We start from the raw sequence: 19,844 nt of genomic DNA, 5'->3' as shown, positions 1-19,844 counted from the left end.
TATAAAGATGTCGCATTTTCTAAATATATTTTATCCTTGTTGTAATTAGTCTTGTTAGTATTGGATATGGGCCATATAAATCTGTTTAGTACTTTAGTTTCAAATGTAAGTATACTGTATAAAAGGGAATTGTGAATGAATAAAAAAGTAAGTATTTTGCATACAGATCCAATTTTAACAATTGGCATCTCCAGCCTGGTTATGAGAAGAGTATATGATGAAATTTATTTTGAATTGTATATGACTACAATGTTCAATTAGGTCGTGTACTATATAAAAGAGTCAAATGATGTGACAGAGCTATCCGTTGATGAACTCCAAGTGATTTTGTTGTGCATGAGCAAAGGATGAAGGGTCACCAAAAGGAAGAACAAATCTATGTATCAAATTATTTTTATTAATTATTAATACTTAGTAAATTCAAAAAGTACAACAACAACATGTGATTATAATGAAGATGAAGAGTCTCCAAACTTGTCACAGGGAGGAGTGCAAATAGTACAAGACAACTAAGCACCAGAATCAGAAAACCACCAACTTGGTCAGATAGCTATGAAACAATCATCAAAGGGAATTCATAAGAAGATCATGTTGTGGAACTACTAAATATGGTATCAATAGGTTATCATGATGATCCATGCACCTATGAAGAAGCTGTAAAGCATGAGGTTTGGAGAAACGATATGGATCCTAAAATAAAATACATTGAAAGGAATAACACATGGAAACTAGTATCATTGCCTTGTGGATATATAAGACTAAGTTCAATGAGGAAGGAAACATTGAAAAACATAAAGCCAGATTAGTAGCCAAGGGATACTCTCAAAGACATGGAATTAACTTCACTGATGTCTTTGCACGAGTGGTTAGATGAGATACAATAAGGAGAATTTTGGCAATGGTTGCTCTCAGACATTGAGATATATCAACTTAATGTAAAGAGTGTTTTTCTCCGCGGAGAGCGTTTTGAGGAATTCTATGCCAATCAACCAGAATTTTATTTGATAAAAGGTAGAGAGTGAAGTATACAGGTTGCAGAAGGCATTGTATGAATTGAAGCAAGCACCAAGGACATAGTATAGCAAGATTGAAACATACTTGGCAGAACATGGTTTCAACAAGCGTTTCCATGAGCACACCCTGTTCACAAATAAAGATAAGATGTGAAACAGTTTAATAGCAAGTCTCTTGTAGATGATCGTATCTTCATTGGTAACAGTAGGGAATTGTTTGAGGAATTCAAAATCTCTATGGAAATGGAGTTTGATATGACATATTTATAGAATTGGTGCATTGTGGTTCTGTCAATCAACTCTCTGATATAATGACCAAGTCTCTTAAGTTGGAAGCATTTGAGAAGTTAAGAAGGCAAATTGGAACATGAAAACTTTTAGAGTTAATCTGAATGGTATATACAATTCAGTTTAAAGGAGGATTTGTTGTAACTAGTTTTGTTAGTATTGGATATAGGCCCGGAAAAATTCTTAGATAGATACAGACATAAGAAATTATTTTACACACAACCAATCACAAAATTTTAATTAATTAAAAAATAAATAAAACATTATGATCACATATTGTTGTCCTGACTTTCTCAAACTCTCCAACAAGTGGTATCAGGATCGTGGCGAAAGCTAGATTCGGTGATGGATCATCTTATAGGTGGTGAAAACTCACATTATTGCTCTCGATTTTCCTAGACTCCCCAACAATTATATCTTTTTAATTTGTTTAAGAAATAAGCTAGAATTGTCTATTGATCCATTAGAAAATTTTGTTAATTAGTCAATGTTTATCAGGCTATTTATTATTACTTTTTCTTATATAAGAAACTCAATTCAATAGAAATGAAAACTCATCCTTCTCTAAATTTCAACACTTCTCAATTTAAAATGACTTAATAGAAAATTACAAGAATTGATATTTGATATTGTTCAACTTCACAACGTAAATAAATTACTCCCTCTGTCATACAATGAGTGATCTATTTGAAATAAAATGATGTCAAAAAATAAATGACTCATTTTAATTTTTAATGCATTTTTTTCAATTCTACCCTCTAATTAATAAAAATTTCACAATTTTTAATACATGATAAGGGTACTCTAATAAAAAATAATATTCTCAATTACTATATATTTTTTTAATCTATATCAAATGATGTACTAGATGACTTACTCATTGTGGACGGAGGGAGTATGAAAAAATGAGTCATGGAAACAAAAATATTCATGAGTAACATGCCTGCCTCTAGTGATATATATTTGCAAGTCTTATATATTTATTTAGTCCAAAAAAAAGTGAAAAATGGGGTAAGGGAATTATAATGACATTGACAGTTTCCACTATCCCCACAAATGTAAAAATAAAACAAGTAGCAAAACTTGACTTAAACGAAAACAATCAATCCTTGCCGTTGTCACACTAACCAGCTAGCCAATCGTCATCCATACAGTCAATTTCTCCAATGTCCATGCTGTGTACACAATGTAATAAAAATTAATTTAATATTGAAATCAATAATTAACATATATAACAACTTTTTAGCAAGACCTTACATTATGACTATAAAATATTAAAACCAATTATTTTTTAACAAAACAAAACAAAAAGAATTTTTAACATGCATAAGAAATCCACAGCTGCTTCATAAATGGAATATTCCACAGCACTAGGAAACCCACTAGAAAAGGAAACGTATAAAATAAACTTTTTTTTGTATCACCAACAATAAACTATGCATCATAAACAAAAGATTGCATTAATATAAATAGAATGCAACAATGGTCTCCAAAGCTACTTTTAGTTTGAGTGAAGATTAAAAAAGAGAACTATTACAAAACACCTGATATATGTTTATAAATGAAAGTCATCTTCAATTGATTAGTCAATTTTGTAAAACTGAGTAAGATGATTATGAAAGTTTAAAGTTGAGTCATCTGAACTGATCACCCGGATGTTTTAGATGTTCGGTCTTAGTCGTGAAAGTGAATGTTAAGAATCTCATTAAATAGATTTAATATTTAATAATAATCCATCTGAATCCAATATCTAATCCATGCATTCGGTCTACTAAAATAAATATTTTAATTTTATAATTAAAATATAAAATTAAATATAAATCGTTTAACTTTGATCAAAGCGACACTTTTGATCAAAGCGACACTGATACTCAGAATGCGTGAATGAATGATCCGGTGACCGGAGAGAAACCTGGTCCCACTTAATCAGCTTGAGAAGGTTACTTCACATCTATTTAAGTACCATTAGGATACTTAATGACTCAATTAAGACCCACATAGAAAGGAGCATAATGAATTTCAAAAAAAACTATCCCATCAAGAATGATCAAAATAACAGTAAAGTACATATTTTTTTGATCTTGTGAGATTTTCTTTTCTTTGTGTAAAACAAAGGTGAGACATGATTGAATTGAATTTTACTCTGCAACAAACTACACACTGTCCTGTTCTTTTTCATTAACTAACATGAAATGAAACATCCTAAGAGGAACAAACAAAAAAACACAGAAAATGAAAATTTTCATTTTTTATATGAAACATATGAAGAACTTACCAAGGTAAAGTAGAATCATGTAAATTATCCTCTGAGCACAGTTCAAGGCAACTTTCATTTGCATTAAGCCAAGCTGGAAACTCCAGAGGCTGATCAAAATCACGGTATGCATCATTTTCAACCTTGGTTTCGGTTTCAGTTTCAGGTGCAGCATGTTCCATGTGTTTCAAGTACTTGAACCAACAAGCCGATTTAACCAAACTCATAGTATCATTCCATTCCATTTGATGTTGATCTCCCAATGATCTTATCTCCGCCATAGCCTCATCATTCATCGCCGTGTGTAAGGTTCCAGTTGCATGAGTTGCACCATGTGAATCAATAGAAAACCCATCTACCTGTGATGTTCCAGCACAAGGAACATCCTGTGAAGCAGAAGAAGATGAGGTTCCAGGTGAGTAAGAGGATGGTGAAGATGATGATGATGAGTTACTATTCATATGAACAGTAATATCCAAGTTGTTGAAATCATGAAAATTCAGGTTCAGTCCCAAGGTTTGATTGGGAAGAATAAAATTAGGATTTTCAGCCAAAAGGGTCGTCGGCGGCGGTTGAAGAATCGTTGAAGCAGAAGGCCAAGTGTAAGAATTCGGAGCCGACGGATAGGAAAAATCATTGAAGTAGCTTGAAGAATTGCTTCTGCATGAAGGATAAATTCTCTGATTTCTCCTAGACTTATTATATCTCCCATCTTGCTCGAAACTCTGGTGCTGTTCGAAGCTTTGGTGCTGTGAAGGTTGAAGGGACAGTGATTGCTTTTGCAGCTGTTCTCGAGCTTCTTGTTCTTGTTGCTGCTTCTTCTGTTGCTCACTTGCTTCTTTCATAGACGCTCTATGAAATTTTAAGGCGGTGACAATCTCTCTCCTAGCTTCTGCCATATTCATAAGCCTTTCTTGATAAGGCTTAGTAGTGTGAAATCTCCTCCTAACTTGTTTTTTATGCTGTTGTTGTTGTTGAGGTTGTGCCTTTTGAGCACCAACAGAAACACCATCCTTAAAAACACAGTTTTGGTCTTTTGGTCTAGGTGTACTCAGTTGTTTCACTAGGTTATCTAATTCCATTCTTTTTGGTATCAACTTTGGTGGGTTTAATTTTCTCCTAGAATTTGAGGGACTGAGCACACAATGTTGAGAGAGATATGGTGGTGATTAGAAGAAAATTCATGTTCCTGGTTCTGTTGCAAGGCCTCGTGAGAGTTATAAATAGTAGGGGACAGACACAGCCTAGGAGCTTTAAAATATTTTGGAGTTTGGTATACTAATAAAATAATGTTGGACTTTTACTTGTTGTAGGAAACTAGGACTGTAACCAATTTATTACTTTATTACTTGGTCTCATCATGCTATAACTCACCTATATAATAATTGGACCATGATCACTGCTGTTGAAAAATGGTGCAGTCATTAGTCAAAGCATTGGATCTTGGGTGAAAACTCTACCTGAATCATTTCATTTATAGCTCATAGATTTAAGTTACAGTTGCAGATGTTACGATTGCGATGATGTGGATGTTGTGATAAACATTGCAGTCGTGGCAGCATGAATTTTGATTGAGAGACATTAATTTTAAGATTTTTTATTATATTAGAAATTAGAAATAAATTGAGTTTTCAAATTTTTTAATTTTAATAAAAATATTTAAAAAAACATAAACGAAATTGTCTTATGTGATTCATAATTTGGTTTGGTCTTGCAAATTGCTTGTGTGGAGATGGTCCTTTGTTGAAAAAATTAATCATCCCAATTGCAACTTCTATGAGTTTTGCAATAACCCATTGTATTACTTAAGTTAGGTTCAATTCGGCGTTTATCGACTTTTGTAACCAAATTTTTAAAACTTTCGTTCTTAATTTATATAACTTGCTTAAAAAAAATAATAATTTAATTAGATGTATGATTTTCAATCGCACCGCAAATGAAGGCTGATACAGCTGCAAAACTATTGCATCAGCTATATTGTAGCTATATTGTAGTAACAATTGCGGTTGGAGTGTAATTTAAAACCATGTTATAGCTTTTATAAAACCATAGTGACTCATCATGATTTCTACAAATCTATTGTAATATCAAACCTAAATTCAATCTATTGGCAAATCAATTCTTGTAATCATTCAACTATATCAATATCAATTAGTGTACATCTCTAAAATCAATTTTATAATTTCTGTCTATAGCATGTAAAGGTAACAATTTGAAACAAAATGGATTATAAAAGCTGAACAGAACATAGAAAAATCACAAGAGGAAAAAGATACCTCCTAACATGAATAACAAACAGAACCTGACAACATAACTTGTATAAAGAATTAAAAATGTAAGCCTTCATTCTAACAATATGCACCACACAACAACAAAAATAATGTTATCACAGTTTATCATTCGTTATTCTTTCAGAATTAGTTCATTAGTTTAATAGAGATGTCTTGTCGGTATAAAATGATTTTAAACAAATTTTCAATGTAATCTTAAAATATTGTCATTTAAATCTATTATGTAACTATAATTTAAAAATAAATATAAGCAACAAAATTTTCACTAATAATTTGACGTGGAAATAAAAGATAAAAGAGACCACAGAATATCGTAGCTGGTCACTTATCTCGATTAGTAAACAAAGATATAACCAATCAAGAAAAAGAAGTACCCGAAGAATCCCCATATGAACAAATACGCATGAGGCTAAGGAATTGGGCTCCAAAAAATTTAGCTTGCTCTTGACTCTATCCCTTAAAGAGTATGGAAACAACCTAAGTCTGAAAGCATCATAAATAATTCCAGGTATCTTGAAGTTGTTGGCTACTTCCAAGAATTACCTCAAGTGAAAATGTGAATCTTGATTAGCAACCTTTGAATATTAGCCTATTGCTTGTAACATTTGAAATATCATAGGCTTGAATTCAAATTGTGCCACTATGATTTCTGGTCGTATAATCCCCATATTCATGGCATTGAGATCAAACACAACTTAGTCCCTTATGTTTCTTTCCTTATCATTGACAATGCCAATAATGTCATTGTCTATCATGACTTCTTCCTTTTCAAATGGTTCTTCTTCAAAGTATCCTTCAAAGTTACCAAACACTAGGACTTCCTAGTAAGTGACATGTAACTTGAAATCTCCTTAGTAATTTGAGTGTTCTTTCTGGGTCAAGATCTCCTCTGTATACTGGAGTCAGCAACCTGCGGATGAAGCACACATACACCTATCATGTTAGTAGAGGACACAAAATGTCAGAAGCTCAAATGCTCTTTTCACAAAAAGAAATAATGTTTACATAAAATCAAAATGTCATTGACACACTCTCCGACAATGGCGCCAAAAATTTGGTGTGGATTAAAAGTATATAACGTGCAAGTATACACGATCCACATGAGCAAGTGATAAAAAGTAAGAGTATCATTCCCACAGGGAGTGTAATAACTTAGATTGAATTGTAATACTATCTTTTATGAATGAGCGTGAGCAAAAATAACAAAGTGGGGGTTGTCAGAAGTTTAGTTTTTAAGTAAACAATGTTAAAATCAAGCTTGGTTGAATAAGTGAGTAATTCAGTAATATAACTATGTTGGGAAATGATTTATAAATATGATTTCTCTAATGTGTGTTCTGAAGTGATTTATCGTGCTAGATGAGGTCAGATTGCAATCTTATGGTGTATTCATACAACATCAAAATCATATGCAATAAAGTAAGGGGACAAATTCTTAAGCTTCACATTTAACTTTAATATATGTTTGATTTTATTCCAAATGTCCTCTATGAATGTAGCTCTTTATGGTTAAAGTATCTATTCTAGTGAATATTCATATCCTACTATTTTCAATCACATTTATCACGAATTTCCACATGTTGATGGATTACTCACCCCCAACAAGCTTGTATCTTTTCCTAAGATGATCAGCCAAAGAATTACATTTATGACAATATAATGTACGATACAATCAGTCACTAACATCACATTAAATAACACAAAAGATTATTTCATATTAACTTCGCATTGCTCAACATAAAAGAATTTAGCTCATGATGAGCTCAGTACATACAGCAACACTAGTTTCTAAGCTAAACATACTTAAACACATAATGAAAAAGATATGAAAACATGGATTAACTTCTTCATTTTCTTACAATCTTCAATCAACAAGAGACAAATTTTGTCACGCCAGATAATAGTGCTTGTTACATGGGAAGAAGAGAAGAGAAATTCTCCAAACTAACTCAACTTACTCTCACACCAATTCTATCAAATTTTAATCTCGGAGTTTGAACCTCTTTCCAATTCTTTCAAGTGATCCTTTTATAGCCAACCTCCTCTAGGGTTTCGTGAGATATTGGATCATGGGCTTCTTGATTGTCCATTTCTTTTGGCCCATGAAAATTAGCAAATTCCCTTCATTTCTTCTTTTTCATACCAGTACCAGATGAGGTACACAACGCATGTTAGGGACAAATCATTTAGTGGCAGACTTGCTGTAAAGATGGGACAAGTCGTCTGTTGTAGTGGTTGTACTATTTTGTAGTCTTTTGTCTTCTAGAACTTTGATTTTATCTTCTTTACTTTCTCGCCCATATGCAGCTCCTATATTCTGGCTGATGCCACGTATGCCCTAAAACCATGAACATCCATTCTTTGTAACATCCATTGCATTTTATACTTTGCTGAAAATCAGGTTTAAAATGGTGCTTTAGCTCTGTCGTGTCAAAACTTATCAGAAGTCAGTCTTACACATGTAACAAACACACACAAAACTCATAAATGAGAGCACTTATTGTGCTCTTCACAAACTTACTTAAAATAGCAAAAACCTACTTAAATAAATCTAACAAAATTCCTAATACAAATATAAAATAAAGTATTAAGGGCTAGAATATCTCACTTATAGTGAGTTATAACCATCTTTATTCAAATATATACACAACCACACACAAGACTCTGACAAGTGCCAAAGTGTCCGGGGAATTAAAAAAAATGAGATATCACTGTAAAGCATACTAGAAGTAAAAGTTTTTTATCGTCGGGTAATTGATTTTGTTGGACCCTTTCCACCTTCATTTAACAATAATTACATTCTAGTTGCAAACTATGTGTCAAAATGGGTTGAAACAATTGCATCCCCTAAAACAAATGGAAAAATAGTGGTGAAGTTTCTAATGAAAACAATATTTTTTCTTGTTTTAGACCACCCATAGTGTTCGTTAGTGATTGAGGATCCCATTAGTGTAACAATCAACTAACAAAAGCACTTGAACATTATGGGGTAAGGAACAAATTAGGATCACCATACCACCCTTCTGTTTGAATGTTACCCTTTGTTCGTAACGTGCAGGTTCAGGCGCTTAGTAGCTCGTATGAGATTAGCCGGAGAGCGTCTGAGTTTTGTTCGGAACTTAGGTAGTGAGTCAATGCTCTGTTCATGCAACACTGGGTTGGGATTAGTAGTATTAAACTCATGTTTTGTTTTGGATATGTATTATGATATTATCTTATGAACATGTATGTTTGTTATTTGTTGTTGAGAGGCCTTAGTGCCGAATATCTTGGATATGAAGTTATATTATCTTGTGGATTATTATTGAGATATGATTATGGTATGGGGCAAGATCATTCATTAAATACATGAGTATTTATTATTTCCGCTGTGAATGCATATTCTTGATGAATTATGACATGTGAAAGGTGTTACCTTGATGACCATGTGTAATTGTATATTTGATGGTGAATGATGTTGGTTTTTGAAAGCTTTTAGTTTTTGGAAACATCAATGTGACGCCCTTTGTTTATATTCATACTTATTTACTCTGATTATATGTTAAATATTGGGGGTATTAGAAAGGGGTGTTACACTAGGTACAAGAGAGGTGCGCCTAGCGAGGGGTCCAAAATCTTACCTTTAATAGAGGCTTCTAGTTCATTGAAAAGAGAGTTTTAAGGGAGTGAGGTAGTTCATAATTGAAGTAGTTTCACCTTGGTCTACAACAGGAGAATAAAAGAGGAAGCCTGAAGACAGAAGCTCTGCTCAAGTAACAGGGTAAATAAACTTTCAAGCTTAGTTTCGCGCGATTACTGGCAGTTGTGATGAGTAAGCGTAACAAAAATCTCTTTACTGAGGGTTAGATGTAGTCATTATATTCATGTATTAATTAGGTCATGATGTTCCATGTGTATCTACTAAAAATTTAATATTGACGACTCTTTGAGCTTAATGTATGCTTTAGATTTTCAACCAAATTTTTGTTTTCATGGTGTAACCTGATATCAAAAGGTGCTTGTCATTACTAGATCCAAGATAATCATCCATTGGATTCTATTTTCCTAGACATAGGGTTAGGTTCAATATCTACACTTATTAAAGTCATATCATTGTGGAATCTTGCTGCTTTATAACTGTTGAAAACTAATGCTCTACATTGGTTAATAGACCGATATATTAGTTATTGGGTAATGCACTGATCTCATAACATGGATACCAAAAGGAGATACGAATGAAAGCAAGTGGCAATATTAATAGTTGAGTAGAGGAGAATAGTACTTGCATATGGGCGTGCATGATAAATACGTATTAATAACCTACCCCTAACAAGTTTTCTTACTATTAACAATGAAATCTCCATTTTACTTTTTGATCTATTTCTAGTCACTTACTTTCGTGCATCAAACTAAATATAAAACCCTTATCTACTAAAGATCTTAACAACTGTTGAACAATATTTGAAACTAATAGTCTATGTGGATACGATAATTATAAAATTTACTTTTGTCTCACGATGAATATCAAGTCATAAATCAGTTTAGATGATGTACTAGTTAACATGATATCATGAACATACCAAGGACATATAGTGTGATAACTTGATGCTTGTATACAAATGTGAATGATCACACTTTCTAGATAAGAAGCCAAATTAAAACAGAGCTTAATGTGGCTTCTCATACCTTCAAGGCTTGCTTCAGATCATAGAGTTTATACTTTAACTTACACACAAGAGCTGAGTTGGAATTAACATTGCATTTGTTGGAATAAAATTCAAAGGTCACATTCTTATCCCTGACAAATTTTGACATGGAAATTAGATTTCTAGTAATGCTAGGAACATGAAGTAAGTTGTTTAGATTCAACATAGAATTGAACATAGGCTTATACCTAAACTTAGAGGAGACAATTGACTAGATTGTTAAGCCAAGACCATTATCAACTAGAACTGTGTTTTAACCCTCATATAAATATTTATTTTGGAAGTTAGAAGTGCTAGAGGTAACGTGATGGGAAGCACTTGAGTTTACAAACCATGCCTGAGATTCAAGTCCTTGAGGCACCAGGAGTTCATCTTCATGAGTTAAAAGAGCACTTGCTTTTGTATAAGTAGAGGCTTGGTTCTTTTACCTGTCATTAGCATTAGAAAGACCTATTAAAAAGGAGCATGTCTAAGACTTTGGTAGCGAAGGCTCAAAGAAGTCATCATATTTATACTAGCAATCTACCACGTGATGAGCATATTTGGTGTAGAGTTGAGAAGTTGGACAATTACATATGCTATAAACCCATCTTCTACGTCCTCGACAACGATTGAAGCGCCATTTTCCACGAGAGTGTTGATAAAAGTAAGGTGTTTCACCATTTCTACCTGAGTTTTGACTAGCTATGACTTGGGCCACATTATCGGTTGCACTAGGAATTGGTAATTCTTAGAAAACTTATCAAGTTGTGCTTTTTGTGCTTGCAAAAGGGCTTCAACATCATATAAATCAGTTCGTTCCTTATTTTCATAGATCATCATTATGAATAGTTATATTCTTCAAGTAAACCTTGAAGAATTGCATCTATTTGTTCCCTTTAAGAGATATGAACACCATTGGCCAACAACGAGTCAATTATGGCTATAATTCTTAGAATATACTCCAGATTGATTGATGCAATTCTTCAAGGTTTACTTGAAGAATATAACTAAAGGAAGAAACCACTCCAGAAATATAACTCAAGGAAGAAACACCCCAGAAACTAACTGAGTTGCAAGATAGAACTCAAGGAAGAAACACTCTAGAAATTGTTGATAGAAGCTAAGTAAACAGAGTTTGGCCTTGAACTATCCAAATTTCACACTCTTCAAAGATGATATTAGCAATTTAATCATTATCAGTCTTGAACATGGAAGTAATTTGAGGATTAACTACCACTTTGTGGAGATTGTGAGTGACGATGTTACATTCAATTTGCTTATTCCAAAGATGAAGGTTTTTTCTTTCAGCTTGATCGACAACTTTGGAGCGAGGGTATTTGATGATGTTGAATTCGCAAATTATGAATATGTTGATTGAAAGGATCAAAACACATTTTGTAAATCTTGAGGAGAATTTTTATGATCCACCAATGAAGCTTCTTTAAAATTTTGAGGTACAACTGAATTTCGGAGAGAGAAGAAGGCAAAAACGAAAGAGGCTCCGTTCATACTTATAATATCATTTTGAGTAAACTAAGAAACTTGAAAGAATTATATTGCAAAATATTCTTATTATTGGTATTAGTTCGTTATTTTACAAATGAATGGTGAGGAACTATTTATACACAACATAGAGTTAATTATACACTAATTAACTTGTTTAACTAACCTAAACCACCCTAACTAATTTTACCAAAAACCATTACACTGTTTTTTGGTTAGTCTAATAGTAGATGTACTGATTCCACTTAACTCATTGAAACATATCATACAAAATTATGTATAAAAATGAAAAGAGATTAGCATTATCTAAAATTCCGAATACAATACAAAGCAAAAGTTGATATTCTTTTAATTTACACTTTCCGCTGTTTGTATTTGCAAGTGTCCTGATGCCCTTAAGAACAAGTGGCTAATATTTCCTACTAATTTGATATGTAAAATTTTTATGTACAAAACTAAAGTGCAATTTCTTGTGTCCTTGTTTTATTATTCCTTTATCATAACTTAACACATGAACCAGTTATTCAATGGTATAAACATAATAATTTTAAATATAAATTTAACAGAAAAGTGTAGGAATATTATAATTAAATCCTGAACATTAATTTCAAGTAACAACACATAACCTTTTATTCTAATTTATATTTCAACTCACTTTTTCCTATGAGAGATTAAAAGACTCCATAGGCATAACAACAATATTAATATATTATTGTTCAAACTAATAACACCAGTTAAATTGATTTCAAAGAAAATACTAATCACTTGCACTACTCTAAATCAGTGTTTTAAAAATCGGACCGGATCGATCGGTCGGACCGATTGAACCGGGAACCGGACACATAATCAGTCTGATTCAATAGTTAGAACGGAAATGTCATCGAACCGATGTGAACCGGTCAAAACCGATTTAAACCACTAAAATTGAAAAAACCGGCGGTTTACATGTATTTTTTTTTTATTTTAAAAAATTAAAGCGACGTGGTTTTAATTATTTTTAATGAAAAATTAAAATAAAATTAAAAAATTTGTAGATACGGTTAATTTTGTTACCGATGATTAATATTGAAGAAGAAGATCTCAATATTTAAACAATTTTTCCTTTCTTAAATTAAATTTAGTAAACAATGAAATTATTTTGTTATAAATTATTCAATTAGATTATGTTGCAATTAAATTTTGTTTGCAATTATACCTTGAAATTTTGTACTATTTTATCATATGTGATACCTACGTTTAAAAATTGAATTTAAATTATGAACTTGAGAATTTATTTTTAATATGATATTTTCATAAAATTTAAGTGCTAGCTATATTTTGTAGAGACTGAATTATCCGATTTGACAAGTTTTATACCTGTATAATTTTGTTACAACGACCGGTCTATTCAACCAAGTTATCAGGTGTAACCCGGTTCAGACATGTGGTTCGACCAATGACTAAGTGGTTCGACCAATAAACCAGTGACCCAATACCCTCATCAATTTGATGTCCAGTCCGATTTTTAAACACGGCTCTAAATAGTATTCAAAAATATCTTCTCTCTATCCAAAAAAATATCTACTAAAGATCCAAATTACATAAGCAAAGGAAGAGGGTATTTATGGCAATGAACAATTATTGAGGTTTTGGTAGGCTTGTCAGCTAGAATTATGGGACCAAGCTTCTAAAACGTAAGCAAGATGCAATGTAAAATAAGTGAAGAATATCCACTAATGTTGCAACCTTGTCTTATGTTTTCCAAATGTTGCATGATAGAATAGAAACTCCAAAATTTCTGTTTAACCAAGTTGAAGATCATTTTTGAGTGTATATTCAAGGAAAAAACATAGAACTTGGACCTCTTGAAATAGATAGTTTTGTTGAAGACAAAAAAACCCATCCCTATTTCTTTTAACCTGCTCACTACTTTCCTACCCTCCTTTCCATTGTATCTATGAATCCTCACTCACTTAGCTGACGTTTGCTTTTTTAGTATCATGTTTCAATTTCATTGTTTTAGGAAATGTTTGACACAACTTGCTTTCAGATTCATATTAAATGCCATATTTAAGAATTTTCTTTCAAACTATACAAATAATATATTTATTTGAAAGTAAATTTACACTTTTTTTTCTTTTAGATATAAGTTGTATTTATATTCTCTCATAAAATAAACATTGTATAATTAAAATATCTCTTGCCAATTTGAAGAGATTTATTTTTGTAATTTAAATATTTGTTTCATGTTTGTTTATGCATCAATGACTAATATTTTATATGTTTTGATTTTTAATATTAATAAAGAAAAGTATTTGTTTTGTAATTTTCTTTTAAGTAGGAGTGATAAGTGTTTTTCATGTGTTTTTTGATTTGACTAGAGATAAATTTAATTTGGTCTGTAAAGAAGTGAAAGCTGTTAGAAAATTAATTTAAACCGAAAGGAATCGAGGCTATAATCGTGTACGGAACACTTTCCTTATAGTATTTCAAGCACTCCCAATTTGTCTTGGAGTTTCTACGCAGGAATACCCAGAATAATTCAGCCTTCTCGAGTTTGCGCAAGACCGGCGAAAACTCGAATGTAGAGAAGAGTGCTCTGGAATTATTCTAGAGGATTTGCATTTTTTGTATTGTTATTTTCTGAATTCATAATGAATTATTTATAAGCCATATTGGTATTGTTTCAAAAGGTAGCGACCCTTGATGAAACAATCTCTTTTACCAAAAGTCACAATGATTAGCCTACAACAACACATTTCAAGAGTTGCATGGTTTCATTCTACAGCACTTCATGAAGTGTTGCCGTTTTTTAAATCCACTTCTCTTGTCATTTTGCAACAACTATTATATTATTAATTATTAATAATTTACAATAAAAGCTTCAATTAGATGGTGTATCTTGGTCAATACATCGACAAATTTTTTTCATTTTTGATAGTCTTTCCACTAAGTGTTGAATGCTTAGATGTAGTAGATGCATGTTTGGAACTTGAAAGGAGCAAGTTTTTAGGTTTTTTCATCTTGCTTTGCAAGGAGGTCGAAGTATATCTCCTCAGATTTGTCAATGGTGATCAAGCACAAGTCCTCCTTACATTGGAAGTAAGATTTTTGTTTGAACTAATTGAGACCAAATTGTCGAGCCACGATGTTAGGTTGATAAGCAACAAGATTTATGTCACTTTTCTTGGTTGAAAGCCTTGTTGAGAAGTGTTTTGGTGTCAGGAAATCTTTCCAGATCTCGACAGATTCCGCCGGATGTTCAACATGAAGGACCATGAAATTCTCTTGTGAACCATACAAGACCATGGCGTCTATCCACAAAGGGAGCCATGTGAGGAGTAAACTTGTATCGGTTCGCCGCTTTGCGAACACCATAAAATACTTAGTAAATCTCTCTTGTGATGAAAGCCCTTTGTCGATCGAAGTGAGCGAAACAAGTCTACTTCCCTTGACTGACCATTCTTTGGTTTCTTCATCAGGATTGTTTGGTTTGGTTTGTTAGCCACTAAAGTTGGCTTAAATGTGGCATTAAGTCAAAATTGAAGGAGCTAGAATGGACTAGATAACAGAAGGGTACCCTCGGGATTATTGATGGGACTAAAATCTTTCATGGTCTGAGCTGTTAGGCTTAAAGATTTATATAGTGATGCCAAAAATAACTGGTTTAAACATACATTTCTTCCACAGTGAAGTTGGTTGGCTAGAGTAGCAAACGAATTTGCTACTTGCTGAGAATCGGAGCAAAAGACAAAATGAGACAACCATAAAGACAAAAATGCAATATGTTCTTTGGCAGAAACTTCCTCGGTTATTTCATCAAAATGATCTGCGATGAAGTTTGTGAAGCTAGCACGTTTCGAATTAAAAACTACCTTATCTTGCTTTTGGATAGTCGGGTCAAAAACTTCAGTTGGCCGAAGACCAATGATGGCAGCCACATCAAACTACATTAGTGTAATCATGCCACAACACAATTTAAAGGTGTTTGTCGAACCCTTCCAAAAATAAGTAAAATGTTTTTGGTACATAGGGCCTACCCTAAATAGTTGAATCAAGTCGAAAAGACCTTGATTTTTCCAGGTTTGTGCTTTTTTAGATTCTACCTTATTTAACCAGTTAAGATAGTTTGACTAATCACTATACGAGACAGAAAAAATCGGCAAGACATGTAAGTGAAGTTTAAAGACTTGTTTACAGTCGCAAGAGGTTTAATACGTTTTTAATCAGGGAAATCTCACTAATCTTAACCAATAGTTCAAATATGTCTCAACCTGCTCGAAGTTCCAATAAACCTCAACTTGTTCTCATTTAAATGAACACAACTTTAAAAATAAAAGAAAGGGTTTAAAAATAGTTCATAAAACACCTTAAATCATATAAACTTTAAAATACACAAGCTATAATACAATTCACGACTTCAATTAAAAAAATATTATAAAATAATATATAATTATTAAATATTATATTTGTAAAAAAAAATATATGGATATTATAGAGTTATTGACCCACCTGTTAAAATAAGGAACAGGCATCAATATCATTGAATTTTTCATTAAAGATTTTGTTTGAAAGTCAAATAGATTAAAATTTGAGAAAAGGAAAGATACACCACAGTGTAAATTAATTTTAGGATTAAGTATGTATTTTGTCCATATAAATATCTCAAATTTTTTTTAGTTTCTATTTAAAAAATGACATATTTTAGTACCTATAAAATTTTTATATGCAGTTTTTGTCCCTGCTATTTTTTTTAAATTTTGAAAATTGTTTAACTACCTTTAAAATTTTAAATTTTTGAATAATTTTTTTCATACGTGTTTAAAATATTATAAAATATTTTTTTTACCAAATTATATAATTTTTTAAAATTAGAAAAATGAAATATAAATTTTTTAAATTTCAGAAGATAATGATAAAAGTAATTCAAATCTCGATTTAGAAATCAAATTTTGAGTTCCTTTTTTTCGAAGAACTTTTTATAACGTTCTAAACATGTGTGTAAAATAATCATTCAAAATTACACATCGGTTTAACAGTAGGGACTAAAACTACGTGCATAATAATTTTGTGGGGCCAAAATATGTCATTTTTTTAATAGGACTAAAAATAAAATTTGAGATATTTATAGTGGAAAAAATAATACTTAACCCTTAATTTTATTAATAAATAATGATAATGTATTTCGTTAAATCAAATTAAATTTTTTAAATTATTTATATGAAATATACATAACAGTGTGATATATTCTTATTAATTCACCATGTAATTGTACTATCGATGTATTTTCATTAACCTTTTATAATTTAGAAAGTTTCTCAACCCACTTCATGGTTATATTATGCATCACGCAAAATTCCAATTTTCTCCCAACTTCCGTAAATGCACATTCGGAAATATCTCATATTTTAGAAAAATTGAATTCCTTCTATAAATGCATCTATAGAAGCGTAATAAACTAGTATATACGATAAAAATACACATAAAAATCAGTTAAGAGAAACTTCCATAGATACATCTACGAAAAAGCTTAGCGCTATATTCTTTCGGTAGATGCATCTATCAATGTATTTTCATTAAACTTTTATAATTTAAATTAGAAAGTGTGTATATTTGAGATTTCAGTCTATGAATGTGGAGTAATTGCAGTAAAAATTTGTAATATTAGTCACTGGGACACCTGATGAGACTAGTTGAAAACGTTGTTGTCATAATAATGCAACTTGTACCATAAATAGAAGCCGTGAGATTTGACATAAAAAGACAATCATACAAGTTGCACCGCAGGAATTTCAACCGCACCATACTTCCTAACATTATTTTATACAATAATCACTTGCTGACCTTGGAATTTTTGTTGAGTCGTAATCCATAAATCAAAATTCACATTCTAAAATTAAATATAACAGTCAACCACATATACTATCAATTATCATGCATACAAACATAAACGATATATTTTATATAGATAAATATCGGTGTCAGAAATTGAATCCTGAACTAAGAGCTTACCCCCTTTAATTTAACTAACAATTATTAGCTGAGCTAATTGTCAGCTGAGCTATAAACTGAGCTATAAACGCCTAATGTCAAAATAAAATAAAACAAACATAGTGGAATTAAACTATTAAAGCAATAAAGATGGAGATGGTAAAAAACTAAAAATAGGTCAAAAGTATAAAATAATAAAAAAGCATAATTAAGAAAATGGAATGCGTGAGGAAGAGAAACAGGCCTGTTGTATGTTGTTGTTGTTGTGTAGTGGAATTGTGGTAGCAGTGGATAACGCAAGTTGGATGAGAGTGTGTATGCTTTTTCAGTTGTGATTGTGATGAATGAATGAATGAAAGATAAAACCAAAGGCAAGTAGTCAATTTCTTCCAATCCCGGCGCACACAGCAGATTAAAGACCAATCACACTCCTCCATTCAACACCAACAGGCAACAACATCACATAACCTGTCTTTATTTATACATTTTTATATTAGACATTTAATATTTAATAATGAAAATAAAATAATAAATTAATAATAGCCGCATCACAACAACAAAAATACAAAAATGTGTTTACAAATTTTAATAAATTTCTTAGAGAATTTATTAAAGTTTTATTCTCTTAAGTTATTTACTAATTGATCTTTGAACAACAATATTAATGAAGACTTCTCTTAAAAAGTGTTTGTCAATATCAAAACAAAATCCACAAATAGCTACAACCTTCATAAAACAAATGCTTAGACAAAGTTTTGATCAACAATCTTCAGCTTTTACAAGGTGAAGAAAACATGTAACATCATCAAGAATAATTACCATTTTACTAAATGGCATATGAAATGACGATGTCCATGGATGCCACGTCTCTACAAATGTTTAGACAAGGATGTGACCAACCATCTTCAATTAGGTTCTTTAGAGTGAGGTCAGACCAAAACCATCCGACCAACCTTGTATCACAAATGGGAGATACGTTAGAGCTCATCCAATACTTTTTTCTCCATTGTGATGAAATCTTTGACTCTTTCTTTGAGTCATGCTATGATAACTCATTATTTATGAGATATTTAAGCCTCTTATAATTGAATTTTAGAATAAAATTAAGCTTTATTAATTTTATTTAATTATGTTTTGTTTGACTTTAGTTTGATTAGTAAAGAGCATACTAGGTGCTCTCTTTTGTTGGTTTTATGTGTTTTATGTCTGTGCAGAAGTAGTTTTTGTGACAAGTTTTGTCTCGCATGAATTCATGAACACCATCCAGCAGGCCTTGAGGCAGAATATGTTGGTATGGGTTTTTTATTCTAAAGATACTATTTCTTCCCTTGAATTGAAAAATATAAGCCTTCGGAAAGAAATAGGAAATTTTAAAGAAATACAAAATATTTTAGCTCAAGTATCTTCCCTTTCTCACGAAGTATTGGATGAATCTATCAAGTGCAATGAGTGTGATGTTTCAAAAGATGAAAACAAGGATTTAAAAAACACACTTGGTAGATTCACCAAAGGAATAGATAACTTGAATCTCCTTAGAAATAAAATAGCATCATATAATAAGGTTGGCCTAGGTTATGAACCTAAAATTAATGTTAAAATTTTTAGCAATATATTTATTGAAAATAAGATATCTAAATGCAATACTCATAAGTAATTATTGCAATGAAAATGACCATGTCGCTCAACTTTGTTTTGTTAAGAAAAGTCATGATAGTAAAAATACCTTTTATCTTTCTCACTTCTACCAAGAATGTCCTTGAAATAAAACAGAAAAATATACATGTTCATAATTTTAGAAATAATATGTAATCTACTAAAGCAAGAGGACCCAAAAACAATTGGGTACCCAAAGTCAAAA

General features: G+C 31.6%; 1 protein-coding gene across 1 annotated transcript; it reads right to left on the bottom strand.

Annotated features, from left to right (window-relative positions):
• Positions 1-2,214: 2,214 nt before the first annotated feature.
• On the bottom strand, positions 2,215-4,911 carry LOC131655195 (uncharacterized). Its single transcript, XM_058925090.1, has 2 exons — positions 3,577-4,911; positions 2,215-2,476 (listed from the first exon to the last, which is right to left on the bottom strand). Exons 1-2 carry the CDS (start codon positions 4,635-4,637, stop codon positions 2,425-2,427), a joined length of 1,113 nt encoding a protein of 370 aa, XP_058781073.1. The 5' UTR covers positions 4,638-4,911; the 3' UTR covers positions 2,215-2,424.
• Between the last annotated feature and the right edge of the window lie 14,933 nt (positions 4,912-19,844).

The sequence above is a fragment of the Vicia villosa genome, linkage group LG3 (assembly GCF_029867415.1).
Source record: "Vicia villosa cultivar HV-30 ecotype Madison, WI linkage group LG3, Vvil1.0, whole genome shotgun sequence".
NCBI lineage: Eukaryota > Viridiplantae > Streptophyta > Magnoliopsida > Fabales > Fabaceae > Vicia > Vicia villosa.
Note: the sequence above shows the minus strand (reverse complement) of the source record. Positions and strands in the feature narration are given on the sequence as shown.